Here is a 15,141-nt window from a genome sequence, read left to right on the forward strand (position 1 = left end):
ACTTTTATTATTGATCGTAACTGAACATAAAGTTTTCTTACTCTTAAGTTATTCCTATAGGGTACCTTATAATATATTTTTTTTTATAATAACGTAAAAATAATTAAATAATAATGTTCTGTAATAGTATAACTAAAAAATTGATACGATGATTTGTTGTAACGATAAAAATAAGTTTTTGGGGTATTTAATATTATTTCAATATAATTATTTTTTCTGATACCTAATTTTAATAACGCGACATTTGATTGTGAAAAAATAGTTTGCTTCGCAAATGTTAAAATTACGAAAAAGCTAAATAAAAATACTACTGTAAAACCTCGATTCTGACTCAAACGATGCAACCTATAGAGTATAGACCGTAATGCACATTACAATTGATTTTGCTGCGCGTAATTGGCGTGTTGCAATTTAATTAATGTATAATTTATTATAATGGTATTTAGCTAGCTATGTTTTACGGGTTTTTCGAAAAAAAAATTCGTTGCACCATCGAATCAGATAGGTTTTCTGTCTGAATTCGACATACCTAACAATAATAATAGTAATAATATTATCAGCTTAGGTTGACTTATTACGGGCGCAGACGTGAATAATAAATAAATTGATGTTTAAATACGAAAGACGATTAGGAAAAAAATCTTCGCCCCCGTGGAGGCGGTGTAAAAACGATAGTTTATATCATAAACTGGTGTAATAATATTATTGAGGATACGTTCGGCCGGCAATAGTTTCACGGCCACCGTCTCCCAGAAAAAAAGAAATATAATAATAATGATAAAAAAGCGGCGTATCGTGTAGGTATGTTTATAATACCTACCAGCGCCGGGGACCGGCAGGTATATATATAAACTTTCTCCACGACTGGGATCGTCTGCTTTATTCTCGCGATCGTCCGAGAAATGTACTGCGCGCGTAGTATCGCGATTCTGTTCCGGTGATGTGATTGCTGTGTTTTTTCTTAACGTTTTATAGTTTAAAATTCAAAAAACATTTGTCAACCATCAAAAATCGGATTTTCACATTACGAGCGTCCGGATACATAATAATATAAGGTTAGTTTAAATTATAATTACATTTTATTATGAAAAAGATGCATATTTTATCATTAAATGGCCATTTTATCGCTAAATATAATATATTATGTACATTAAAATTTTATTTTATTTTTCTGCATTATCTATACATACCAAAAACGAATATTTGAGTATAAAATAATTATACATATTTAATAAATTATTATATGTACATTTAAATGAGCTCGCATAAACTGATGTTAGTATAAAAAATATTAATAATGTGTGTGTCCGTCGTTTTTCTATCAAATATTAAATAACACACACACACATAAATATAAATATATTTCAAATATTATGATACGTCGATATAGAAATGCAATGAATTTTCCTTCTGTATTGAAACGAACGACGGTTACCGTAACGGTTAGACGTGATGAAGACATCGATTTATTTCACATAATATTGAATAATACATACATGATTTATATGGTGATTCACTAAACATAATTTTTCCTTTAACAATACATTTATTCAAATTCTAATCTTTATAATTTTCAAGTATGTATATTTAAGGACTATATTTTCATATACAATTTTTTATATAATTTAGGAATAAAACCTGTGAGTGAACCACTATTTTTTTTTATGTAAATTGTTAAGAAGATGATTTTTTTAGAAAATATTTTTGAATCCAAATTTGAACAAGTTATTTCTAAGTAATTAAATTGTAAGTAAAGTACTAATAGTCCATAATAATAGGATGCTGAAACCTAATTCACCCTCATTTATATTGAAAATGTCTGTGATATTGACATGATTCGACTACTTATATTTTTTTTTTAAATCTAATTCAAATGGGTGTTAATTAATAAAATAAATAGAACAAAAAATAAACCTAGTCCCTACCTTTTAACTGTGCTTTTTTTAAAATATATTTTTAATAAAATTATCTATTGCGCATATAACAAAGATAGATAAATAATGGGTTTTCTGTTTTTCTTGATAAAAAAAAGAAAATAATAAAATACAAAAACGTGCCCGATAAACTTATGTAAACAAAAACTGTATAATATGTACATAGGTATTTCACTATTATTATTTAACTTCCCAGTTTGTGTATTTTTGCGTGCTTTTAGAATTTCACACAGGTCACGAATCACGTTTAATTGAACGGTGTTACGCGCGTGGTGGTTCTCCCAGGGAACGTATAACGTTCAGAAAATGAATAATTAGTAATCCCGCATTCAAAATCGGTTAGCCATTTAATTAGCCGTCGGTCGGTTGACTCCGGTGTTTCTCACCAAGACACTAAACAAACGAGCACCTCGCGTAACCCGCAAACACTTCAAACTCGTTATAATATAATAACATTATTATTATTCCCTATAGTTTATTGCAGCTGCATACATTTCGTTTAAACGCGGAAAATAAAATACATTGTATTCATAGAGCAAATCATATTCCGTTCATGTTGCGTTGTGCGTGAAAAAGAAATATATTATATATTCATTGCACTGCAATTACAAAACATAATATTATTTCATTAAAAAAAGCTTTGCTGTGGGTACCCGAGTGTAACAAAATGGCACATTTAAAGGTAAATCGTACATACATTTTTTTTTTTTAGTCTTCTGGACAATTATTATACACTTTATTCGTATTTTGTCAGTCCGTTGATTTATTTTGAACATTCCACTATTATCGACGCCAATACCAGTATATTATATTGTAGCTATTAGCGATACGATAAAATATGTATCGTTATTAGTTACGTATTTCTTTTAAGATTCCGCAGATATATACTGAATTAAATGATTTCAACTCATCGGTATTTAGTAAATGTCAATAACTAAATTAGGATTTATTATTTTTTTTTTTATGTACACTCGGAAACCAAAAATTATCGAATTAAAACGTGAATGGACGGTGAGTTTCGTAATGGCAAGAAATAATTTCACTCGTTAGTAGTTAGTTTTGTGTTTCATATGCAACTATTTTAAATAACTTATTTACCAATATCGTAATACTTGTATGAGAAGACGTTTGGTGTTAACGCACGCAATAAATAATGTTTTTTTACATAGTATTACAATAATTACGATCTTCTCGCCGACTATATCTGAGCAAAAAAATGGCACCGAAATCGTTATTATTTATTTTTTTTTTCATAGGAAGTCATGACAGAATATAATATTATGTATTTTATTTATTTACGAAATGTTTGACTTTGACGGTCACCTTTGGCTTTTGGAGATGTTCGATAAAAATAAAAGTGAATCGTATGCTGTCGGGTTGGGAATAAAGATGGCTCGAAAGTTGTTTTAATGTTTTTATCGAGTCCGTTGACTAACTAATAATATGTTAGTTAATCGTTGACGGGCGTAGAGAGGCGGGGGGGATTGCGGAATCGATACGCATGATACGTTGGATAGAGTAGGTTTGCTCGTTTAGTTTAAAAATTCACACGGGCGATTTTTTGACGGCAGAATATAATAATAATAAAAATTAATAATTGGCGGACGAACAATAATAATAATAATAATAATATAAAAAAAAATGATAACAATAACAAAAACGTCGTTATCGTGTGAACAATAACATCCCGCATCACAGTTGAAGTCGGATGACCGACATTTGTTGACGTCGCCGCCTCCGATATAGACCAGCAACACCTCCGTACGGCATTCGTGTGTATATTATAACATAATATTATATTATATCATTATAACGACACACTGTGAGTGTATAATTATTACATTGTATGCACATTATCATCAGCGTTGTCTTATATTACAGTGTCTAGAGTGCACACATACCGCGCTTCATATATTATTATAGGCACCTACTAGTAAATTGTTATATGTTTTTTTAATTGTGATGTTAGTTATTGTTGTAACTGCTTCAGTACTATAGCAGCCGCGCAGACATTTGACGCGATTACGATATTAAAATATTATTATCATAAAACTATGGATATATATTATATTATTATTATTTAAGTAAAGTTTTGTAACATCTGCAGATGAATACGGTTCATGCGCAATAACGGTGTTGCAGACGATAAATCGTCTTTTTTGATGCTGCATCATAAGTAGTTTAATATTATGTAAGAATAACCGTTCCGATGACGGTGAAATTTAAAATTTTTTGCGTTCGCTAGGGGACGGTACGGTCATAAAGTCAACATGTGATGGTTATTTTCACCTAAAGTTTCTTCCTTAACTAAATTTAATTCGTTGTCTATAATATACGCGTGTGTGTGTTTAAATTTTTAATAACAAATTGATAAATATTTTCGTGTACTGAACCATTTATATCGCGGCACCTTTATAATCTCTATTATTATTTTTTATTGATTATTTAATATAGTAACAAAAAACAATTTTTTTTGGACCAATATTTCCTAAGTTATTGTTCATTTAGAATTATGCGGCTAATAGTTCCTAAATTTGTTATGAATGCGATAATTGGCGTTTTTAATGAATAATATTATTTAGTATTTGATTCTAAACATTCTAGTAACGCAACTTTTATTAAAATTTAAAATGTAAACGTATCTCAAACAAACAAAAATTTAGAACAATTTAAAATATTTTAAATATAACGTAGGTGATATGATAATCAACAATTTTGACAATCACTGGAAAAAATGTATTCACTTATAACTTCTTTGTTATTTTTTGTCCGATATATTTTCTATGAATGTTTTTGATTCGTCTTTGGATAATTGGTATCAATGTATAGTATTGATAACAGCTGTTATTGAATATATTTTAAGAGCAAAGATGCATTATATGCGTCTATGGCACTATTTTTTTTTAATAGAAGATTATTGTGTGGTGGACTCATATGTGCGCCTGTGACACTCAAAGGGTTAATAAAGTATTAGGAATCGTTTTCCGATTATCCATCGCTTATATCACATTTTAATGTTTCGGAAACATATGCAAAAATATAATAATAATGTCTGAAGGTAAGCATCTGCACGTATAAATATTATATTTTCCAGGAGGAAAATGGTCACAGAAAACCTTAAGTAGGTTGGCTGACATTTCTGTGGGTCTTGTGTGTAACCTCGAGCTCCACGCATCCCGTATAGTTTTATGCAATAAAACGGCAAAACTCATTATACGGTCGTGGTCGTGAAATTTACGAGCCGAAAACGTACACAAAACGCAGGGCTACCCGTTCGGATGCGTTAAGTACGATGTGGCTATATACGTAGCCGATGGTGTGTGTGTATGTGTTATATACTTATATTCTATTGTATGTATAATGTATAGAATTTATATAAGTACGCACACAGCTTAAAATATTAGTTAGGTATTTTTATTAATAGTTTTTATAGTTTGCACTTGCCGCACATAATAGTTTATGCGTATAGTAAGTTCACGGAGAATTTAAATAATTTAAAAAAAAAATCTAACTATATTACACTTTTTAAAAATAATTTACTGTCCGATTCATATGCGGTCGTCGTTATAAAATGTTTTAAGATTTTACCGGAAGTTAGAACAAAATACGATATAATATTTTATTACGTTATCGAAAACGGGTGAAATAATGTCAAAGATGATTGCATATAATATTATATCTGTATTATAATACACGTATGATTTAAATAATCAAACTCTATACCATATAAAATAATATACATTTTACTTTGGATTAATTTAGTGGGTTTTATAGCATTATATATAGCAAAGAGCGCTTGTCGAATCACTAACGCAATAACAATATTGATGATACTACTATAATACTAATACTACGTAGTTCCTAAGTCACTTGGACTACTCGTAAGTTAGTATAATACTCGAAACTTAATTTTATTTTCAGTTTATATTTGACGATAAACAATAAATACTAAAAAAAAAAATGCCCTTAAACTCATTTATATTATAACCACGACAACGTTATTTCAATCGAGTTAATTAATAAATTTATGTTTAAGACATATTAAATTATTGTAACAAACTATAATATTTTCGATATTTTGTAGAAACATAATTTTATATTCTGATTATATATTTTAATTATCAATTTTTCGGTATGATTGAGTTGTTTTTCTTTTTGGCTTTATACATATCACTTGTTAAAATTTAAAAATAAATATAATTTATAATTTATTTAATGGTACCTACCTATAGTTTATTGATAATTAGAAGTCGTAAAGCTTAGATACTAAAATTAAATTCTATATTATGTTAACAGTTTACAGTAAAAAGTTTTTAATATTTAAAAAAAACCATGTAGCGATAATTTCACAATTATTTTTTTTTGTTCATACAATTTGAGATTGTGAGCAATATATTGGAATAAATTAAACTAGAGGAAATCTAATTAGACAAACATTAGTTATGTATAGTCCGTGACGCTTTGTGTATTCTTTAATTTACTCTAAAATTGAAGAATTTGACACCATAATATTAAATATAAAAAATATTTTGTAATTTTTTACATATTCTCTGTATTAAATTTTAAATTTTTAAAGCTTTTTTTATAACACTGTGGATGATAAAATGAATCATGTATCATATAGGTCCTAATAATATGTCCGTCATTAAAAAGACATCATATTGAGGTTACGTGCGAGCAAGTCATGCACAACATTATACGATATTATGTTTATTAAGATGAGTGTTACCTATTATAGACACCGTAACTTATTGTTATAGTTATCGTTATCGATGTTATCATGTGCATAATATTATATTATAATGCAGCTGCTTAATTTATTATATACTAATTAGATGCTACCGATTGGTCTTGGCATCCAATTGATTTTTGCTTCCGAAATTAAATTTAGAATAGCTTTAATGATTTTTTAATTTTGTTTGTTTACAGTGAATTCCGAAGACGCCCAAAATGTTGTGGCAGTTTTTGCCCGTGTGCTTTCTGGCAGTCCTCGTTAAGGTAAGTCGATTGTTGAATGAAAAATTTGAGCTATACTATAAAAACACAGTGACCGCTAGTTTATGTAAATTTTGGGTTCGGGGATCAAGATAATATTTGATTTGTTATTGTTCAAGAGGATCGATGTAAAGTCGATTTATAGCATGAAAGGTGGCTTATAATAATATTTAATCAGCCTGATTTATCAAAGATGTATAATAATTTTAAAATATTCACATTTAAACGCGTTCTCAACCACAGACTAACAATTATTTATTCCAGATAATATAATTACTTTGATTTTCATAAATTATTAATATACTGTTTTAGTGAGGTCTATTATCTTTTTGAAGATTAAATAAAAATACTTAACATTTGCATCACGCTTCTGATAGGTTTTTGAATATATTATAATTGATACCTATAATTTAAATTTGAAGTGGACGAGTTGTACTATTATTTTCACTATTATTGACTATCCCTCGAGTCACTTCTTCACTTAGAAGTGTGAATAGTGAGTACTTGTAAAACAAATATATATTTAAGACTTTGTTACATTTTTTCGTTATATATTTGACACGAATGACGAAACGTATTGATTTTAAATAGTAAGTATGTGCATTTATGTACAAGTGTGTGTATTTTCTTATTTTTCGCTTTTCTTATTATCAATTGCTATTTAGATTTTTAATAAATTAAAAATAAAACATTTTTAATGTTCTCTCAACAACAACAACGTGGGGGATATGGGGGGGGCGGGGCGGGGGGTGCGGGGGTATTAATGTTATTATTTCAATTCGTATTGTATGAGAAAAAAGAACCAATTACGTGTGTTAAGTTTCGGAAAGCAATTTAAATGTTAGTACACAAGTGTTGGGATTTTCCGATTAGAGTTGAGATTATAGAAAATATTAAAGACGTTTTAAAGATTTATGATTCTACAAAATAGTGCGTGCATATTATGTACACAAAATATCTATAGAGCAAGCGAAATGTTCGAGACAATATCTCATCCTATCATATTTGAAATTAACTAACTATTCCCACGGTTATGGGACACAAACACCTGAAAATAATAAATTAATCTTGTACAACTAGGTACTTCTATTATTTTTTCTCAACATTATATTATATTAACTAATTAGATCATTCAACTATTAAAGTTAATCGTTAAAATTAATTAGCTTAGTATTTTAAATTTATATTTTAATACTATAATGTTAGTTGTAACAATATATAAGCAAACGAGTTCTACTCCCAATAATGGTATCAGTAGGTATATGGTATATCACAATATATCGGATGTAGATTGTGTACATTTTTCTTAGTTTTGGAGTAAATAGTACATATTATATAAGTTAAATTAATGTATTTTTTATTTATATACTATGAATATAATAATATTAGCATACTCGATTTGTATACTATTGTAACATTGAATATTTTTTAGATTTTAAACTGACACGATAAAACATGTAACTTTAATGCAATGTATGTTTATCTAGGCATTATTTTTAAAGCTTCAATAATTGTTGTATTTACATATTTTTTATTCAGAAAAAGTTAATTAAATGTAAATAGGAATTTCTATAAACCGACAATTGTGACTTCTTCTTTCTTGAAATCAATTTCATTAAAAACTAATTTTGAATGTTTTAAAGGAATATATTAATAATTTATCAGACCTTCAAGCAGATGTTATATAGATATAAATAAAATAAATTGGATTTACAGTATTTTCATTAAAAATAATTGAATTTTAAAAATGATCACTTTTTAATAATATTAGTATTTGTTTAAAATCTTGATTATAATTTTTATTATAAATTAAATACAGTTAATTGTAATTAATGGTTAAAGAAATAAAAATAAAATTGCAGGGAAAATGAAATATATTTTATCTGAAGTATTTTAAAATTGCATATTATATTGTAAAAGTTTTGAAATTTGTTATCTAAATTATCGATTCAAAACCATCAATCATCATATATAAATTACAGTTTTATTGAAGTAATTAAAAATATAAAGACTTATAAAAATATATACATTTAGAGAAAAAAAATGTTATGTTTGTTAAACTTGTTTGATAAACATTTAAAAATATATTATAACATAGTTAACATTTCTAAAAATCATACTTTTAATGACACGAATTATTCTTGAAATTTTACTGATATTATAGAGAAATATATGTCATTTGATTTATTACCAATATAAAATATACTACTTTCTAGTTTCTATAAATTATTACAAATTTAAATTTTGTAATTACATAAAATGCGCACAATCGAGTATTGTCTTATAATATGAGTTATATGAAATAAAATTACATGCACTATGGTATTAACTCTAAATTAAATTCAAAGTTTTGGTATCTTGAAACTTTCTCTTATATTCTTCGATAATAATGATTGAAAAACATCATTAAAATTATGAGTTTCACTGTACAGTGGACAAAATTTAATAAGTACCTCGTTTCGTGAGGACTTTGGCTTTTAAAAAAACTCGGAATCGCAGTCTATCCGGTCCGAATAATTTTGACGATTCTATCGTTTTATTCTGTACTATCTTCAATAAACAGTGCAATATATATTTTTTGTTTGTATATATTTTATGCCATCGTGAGAAATTATATCGATCATTTAAAACCACGAGGTAACTGCGCTACAGCGTTTACGCGTTGTAAAAGTGTTATAATATCATTATACGTAATTTGTGTTGCGGTGTCTTATGATGAGCGGTTTTATGACGTTTTTTAAAAACTGTTTTTAAAATTTTTTTTACGATATATCACGTTCATAAGTACCTACTGACCGATGATCGTGACAATGTACTTCATCGCGATGACAATGCGTCATTATACATGCTTGCACCGGCCATCCGCACGTACGTACAAACATTTTTGTGCTCACTCGTTTAGTCTGTTAGAAAATAATAATAATACCTATGTAATACTGCTACAATGTAATGGGCGTACGTCAGATATTACGAAACATGTGTGATGCGACAGGGCTCGTTGTTATACAATTTGAAACTCGAAATCACTAAGACAATACAACATACTAAATTATAGTATATAGATCGCATTATGTTAATTGTTATATTATCGAAATAACGTCTGAAACGCCTTCAATACATAATAATATACGATATTATATTATTATTATTATTCTAATAGGTACTTTAATAGTCCTTTCGCTTTCTCGATGTGCATTCACACGCCTCCGACGTTGCAGCTCCGCGACCGATCATCTCTATGCGTTGTTATAATAAATTGCGCGTCGCAACCGTTTATATAGGCAGTATAGGTATCTGGTTACCTATTATAATGTAATTTAATGAATTAATTAATTACATATAATGCCTGGTTGTATAGAAGATGTTTCGCAGATTAATACGACTTGATATTTTATTTGTTTATTTGTATTTATTCTGAAAACTATATTATAAATAATAATAAATACATATATACGTAGGCATGTATTAAAGATGCTAAAATAACATTTACATTTAGATGTCATGAACTCGTGAATTATTATTAATTAGTTTCTTTCATGACGACTTTGGAACATGCGTTTGGTGGACAAGTATAAAATGAATTAAATCCTTATCCAATGATAGCTTATAAGAATAATACGATCGTCGTTATGTTTGGGGAAAAACGAAAACCGTCGATGCCGACAGCTACGTCATTTATGAGGTATGCTAACCATGTAGTTTTTGTAATGAAATTGGTCGGTATACTGCAATAATGATAACCCGTGCGTAAATGTACAATTATTGTAGTCGGTGAACTATAAATAAATTTACGGTGTTTATCGAAAAGAGCGATTTTCAGTTTCATCTTGGTGTAATCTAACCAGGGTTAGTCTATAATACGGTACATAGAATTTTAATCTATAATAACAAAGGTGATTATTCACAAATGGATTAGAATTCTTAAGAAACAGCAAATGCGATGTGGTACAATGGTATTAACGTATTAAGTTAATTATTATTTTTTTATTTTGAAAATATCAACTATAGAATCAATTTATATAATTATCATGGTTTAAGTATAATTATGTATATGGTTATAATTAATAATTATGTTGATGTATACGATTTACTTACAAAATTAAAATTTTAATAACAAAAAAAGAAAAATGAGAGAATCATTAATATATTTATTTTAATTATCATAATTTATAATATACGTTACCATTGAACGAATTCGGGTGCATGATAGTGTGCACATATTGTGCACAACGCGCGTTGTCGAGTTGATTATGCAAATATATGAGTTGTTAGCTGGAACGAGAATATTGTATTTGTAATATCGTATAACAGTTGGTCTGAAAAGCTATCCAATTTATGACGACGAGAAGTTGTATTATAAGTGTATCGAAATTCAGTATTGTCCCTTCGAAATGTTTGCATCATGAAACGTTTTAAATTTATTCAGAAAATCCGTGTTTGTCAAAATGTATATGAAACCTGTTGAAATATAATTTTATTTAGAAACAGTAAAACATCAAAGTAATAATACAATTTACAAACATAAATAAATGGAAAATTTGCTTACCACGAGAGTTTAGAAAATTAATGTCTGAAGTTTATCCTATATAATAGGTACATAATATTTTATCTGATATTATGACGTTCAACTATTTAGCATAAACTAAACAATGTACTTTGAGTTTGAACTTTGTGGCATTTTGAAAATATAAATAACATTGAGAGATGTCAAAAGAATCAACGAAATTTTAATAAATATTAAGTACAAGTATCTCTACCATAAAATATTATAATTATTTATTTTAATAAAAATCCAACTTAAGTTAATAGATAATAATATAAAATCAAATGATAATCTCCACAATGTGCTTATACAAGTGTATGCATTATCTGATAGCGGGTATGTTATTATTAATTATATAGGGTACTTTTGTCTATCCCATTAGGAACGCCTCTGGGTTGAGTTAACACAAAACGTATATAAATCGCTAAATTAATATTTCTGATGATAAATAATGAATACATTAATATAATAATATGTAATAATTATAAAATATAAGAGAACGCTGTTGAAAAAAAAGTTGGGTACAAATCATCTTTAGTCTGCTAAAATAATATGAAATGAAATTTCAGATTTTATTTTTGTTTGTTTGACCATTGTACTTAACTATTGTAAATTATTATTATTAGATGTGAAAAAAATAGTGAAATTAAAAACGATTGCTGAATTAATTTACACGGCTATTACAAATCAGAACTAAAAAGCGATTTAAATAATTATAATATACCTAATAATGTCTGTGTAAAAATAATGCAATAAGTAGGTACTACAGTCTACCTCTACCTATACGGTGATTGATAGTTTAGTTTTTATTTTAGAAAATGTACACTCTGGTGCGAATATAGTGATAGTTCTAAGTGTTTAAAGGGCGCTCTCTAACAAAAAAAAAAAAAAAAAATTGTCATTGAGAAAATAAAATCTAAGGGTAGTATTGTAATTTGTAGACTGTATAAAATTGTTATAACGATGATTGACAAATATATTATTATGTAGGTTTAATTATTTATACAGTATGACTTACACGTGTAGGTGCTCTTAACTTAGAAATTGATAACGCCTAGAAAGATGTAAATATTATACACTTTTGTAAAGTTTCTGTATGAAGACTTGGTTAACATGGTGGTGTCGCATAATAAAAGGCGCGGTCGAACTTTCACAGCTAGTTAATGTGAATTTTTGTACGCGATAATATCGTCATATGTTTTACTATATAGGATATATATATATAGGTAAATATAAACTTTATAATAACTCATCATGTATTCGGAGCTGTGAGAGTGGTAGAGGGTACGTCCTCGACTGACAAAATGCAACCGTATAGGGTTTTGACTTTGGCAGCGGCAGCGACGTACCCCACGTTCATTAATCATTTGACGGTGATTTTACTGAGCACATATTATATATATATTTCACAATCATTACGATGTTACATCCTGTAATCGGTTCTCATCGGATGATTGCGACACGTCCAGTGAAGGAGAGGGGATGCGCGAGAGACCGACTACGGCAAACGAGGGAGACAAGGATAAATATGATTCTAAAGATGGGCTACTATAAGATTATCAGATAATGAGGCCGCTAAAAGATTTACAACGAGCGCTTATTATACAACATTATGACGTTTGACTCGTCGTTGTAGTCTGTCGAAGAAGACGAAGAATATACGACGTCGGTGTTGTGAAACTCTGAGTAGCTGGTGATAGATACCTACGCGTTGCCCGCAATATATATATATGTTACTAAAAGGATTATGAATAATTTAAACGCGTTTATAAATGTCAAGGACGCGAACGACAATCCAGCCGATTATATTATACAGTATACACTGACGTTCGAGAAATACTTTTTGAATATAACAAGATCTTGCCTAGAGGTCGAGTATCACATAAACACAACGAGAGACGTAGTTTTAAGTAAATCTCGATTATCTATTTTCAGTAAAATGTGATAACTTACACAAACTGTTGTGCAAGTTCCACCAATGAAATAAGTTCGGCCACTTGTAAACACAGTTCCTTAGTAATGAGACGCATAAAAACCCGGATAAAACTTTTGCAATAACACTCTTTCAACAACAAACACTGAAAATAACTCAGCTAAACTATTTATTAATGGAGAAATAATTAATAAAATTGTTAAATGTTCAAAGTTTTAGGAAGCGTCCAAATTATACTAGTGCGAGAGTTAAATTTTTCCGGTCTATATTATTGAGAAGATAAGAAGCTATACAATATAAATCATCTTTTGAGTCATCATTGCACTTACACCCAAAAAATATTTCAGAAACATGGTGTTATTAAAACATAAATAAATACATTTTATTTTAAGATCGAACAATAGTGTATAGAGTTAGTTGTTAGTTGAATGGCTGTTTTGAAAAAGATTTGAGTATAAGACCGTGTTAAGTTTACACCTTATAGAGATATTTTCAATGGATTTCTGGTTTCATCGGACTTAAAAAAAAAAAAATATCGAAGATACAGACACGGCTGCTATTATGGCAACAGTGACAGAATAATTTATTACACGAATATAGGTACAGTTTTTTTTTTATAATAAAAATGATAGTTTTACTCGACTGTGAGTGATGTTTCGAGACATATATACATTATACATATTAATATATAAGTATGTATATGTGATATACGACTAGTGAAGGTTGAACGGATATGTGTACCTAACCTATAGTATATAATATGTATATTATATTAAACATAGGTAAACATATATTATATATTCGTCTACAACCGTCGGTATTATGATAAACGTGCTCCGGTTGCCGGGGAAGTTTTTGTCAATTTCATCGAGCACGTGGTTCGAAGTTTCTAAGTTTCCGCACCGGAAACATTCATATTCTTGTCTGTGTATTGCATGATATGAATTATCCGGTGGTTTCACGGAGTGACAATACATACATTTATATATAATATACACGTATATCTATAACAGGCGAAAACTAGTACTTACATATAGAAAATAGTATATACACATTGTCTGACTGAATATAATAGCAAGTGCGTCAATTTTGCACCTTATATATATATATATAATGTAAAATTATTATTGATTTTAATAATAAACCTTTTATAGCACGACTTATAATATAACATATTATGTTCTATGATTTCTGGTTATTATTATAATACTTATGGATGTGGAAAGCTATAATTTTTTTCCGCATGGAAAAAATAACGCCAGAGGTAAATAGAATAAAACGTGATAAAGTTTGTATATTAAAAAAAATTATAATGATCCATATATAATATATTATTATAATATGGATGTACAACTAGACAATTGCGATAAGATAAAATTAATGTTGGATTTTGATTTTTGGAATTATCATATTTTTACATCATTTTATACTTAAATGATAGGTCAGGTATTTTTAACTATTAGGTACTTTTTTTAAAAAAAAACAAGAGTATTTTTTTTTCAATTACAAATTACAATTTATTTTAAATTTTAACATTCGTTCATAATAATTGTATTTTATGTTATTTCAATAATCTAAAAGGCATTTATAAAAAAAAAATTAAGTTCATTTTGTGAATTTAGGTCATACACTTATTAAGATTTTTTTTGTATTTTGCAAGGGTTTTTTCATCAAGTATTTTATTGCACTAATATCCGAGTCTTAATAATTATTATAATAATATACAGTCTATCTAT

The 15,141-nt window shown here is 28.1% G+C and overlaps 1 protein-coding gene across 4 annotated transcripts in view; it reads left to right on the forward strand.

The window, feature by feature from the left end:
* The first annotated feature begins 861 nt into the window (after window positions 1-861).
* LOC132929816 (mucin-2-like) overlaps window positions 862-15,141 on the forward strand; it is a 29,761-nt gene continuing 15,481 nt past the window's right edge. For 3 of the 4 annotated variants that reach the window (XM_060995396.1, XM_060995397.1, XM_060995399.1), the window contains exons 1-2: window positions 863-1,055; window positions 6,864-6,932. In XM_060995396.1, the coding sequence (XP_060851379.1) occupies window positions 6,885-6,932 (48 nt within the window). In that variant the 5' untranslated portion in view covers window positions 863-1,055; window positions 6,864-6,884. Of the gene's footprint in view, window positions 1,056-6,863; window positions 6,933-15,141 lie in introns of all 4 variants that reach the window. The other variant, XM_060995398.1, reaches the window with a different exon arrangement.

Source organism: Rhopalosiphum padi, chromosome 4, assembly GCF_020882245.1.
Source record: "Rhopalosiphum padi isolate XX-2018 chromosome 4, ASM2088224v1, whole genome shotgun sequence".
Lineage (NCBI taxonomy): Eukaryota > Metazoa > Arthropoda > Insecta > Hemiptera > Aphididae > Rhopalosiphum > Rhopalosiphum padi.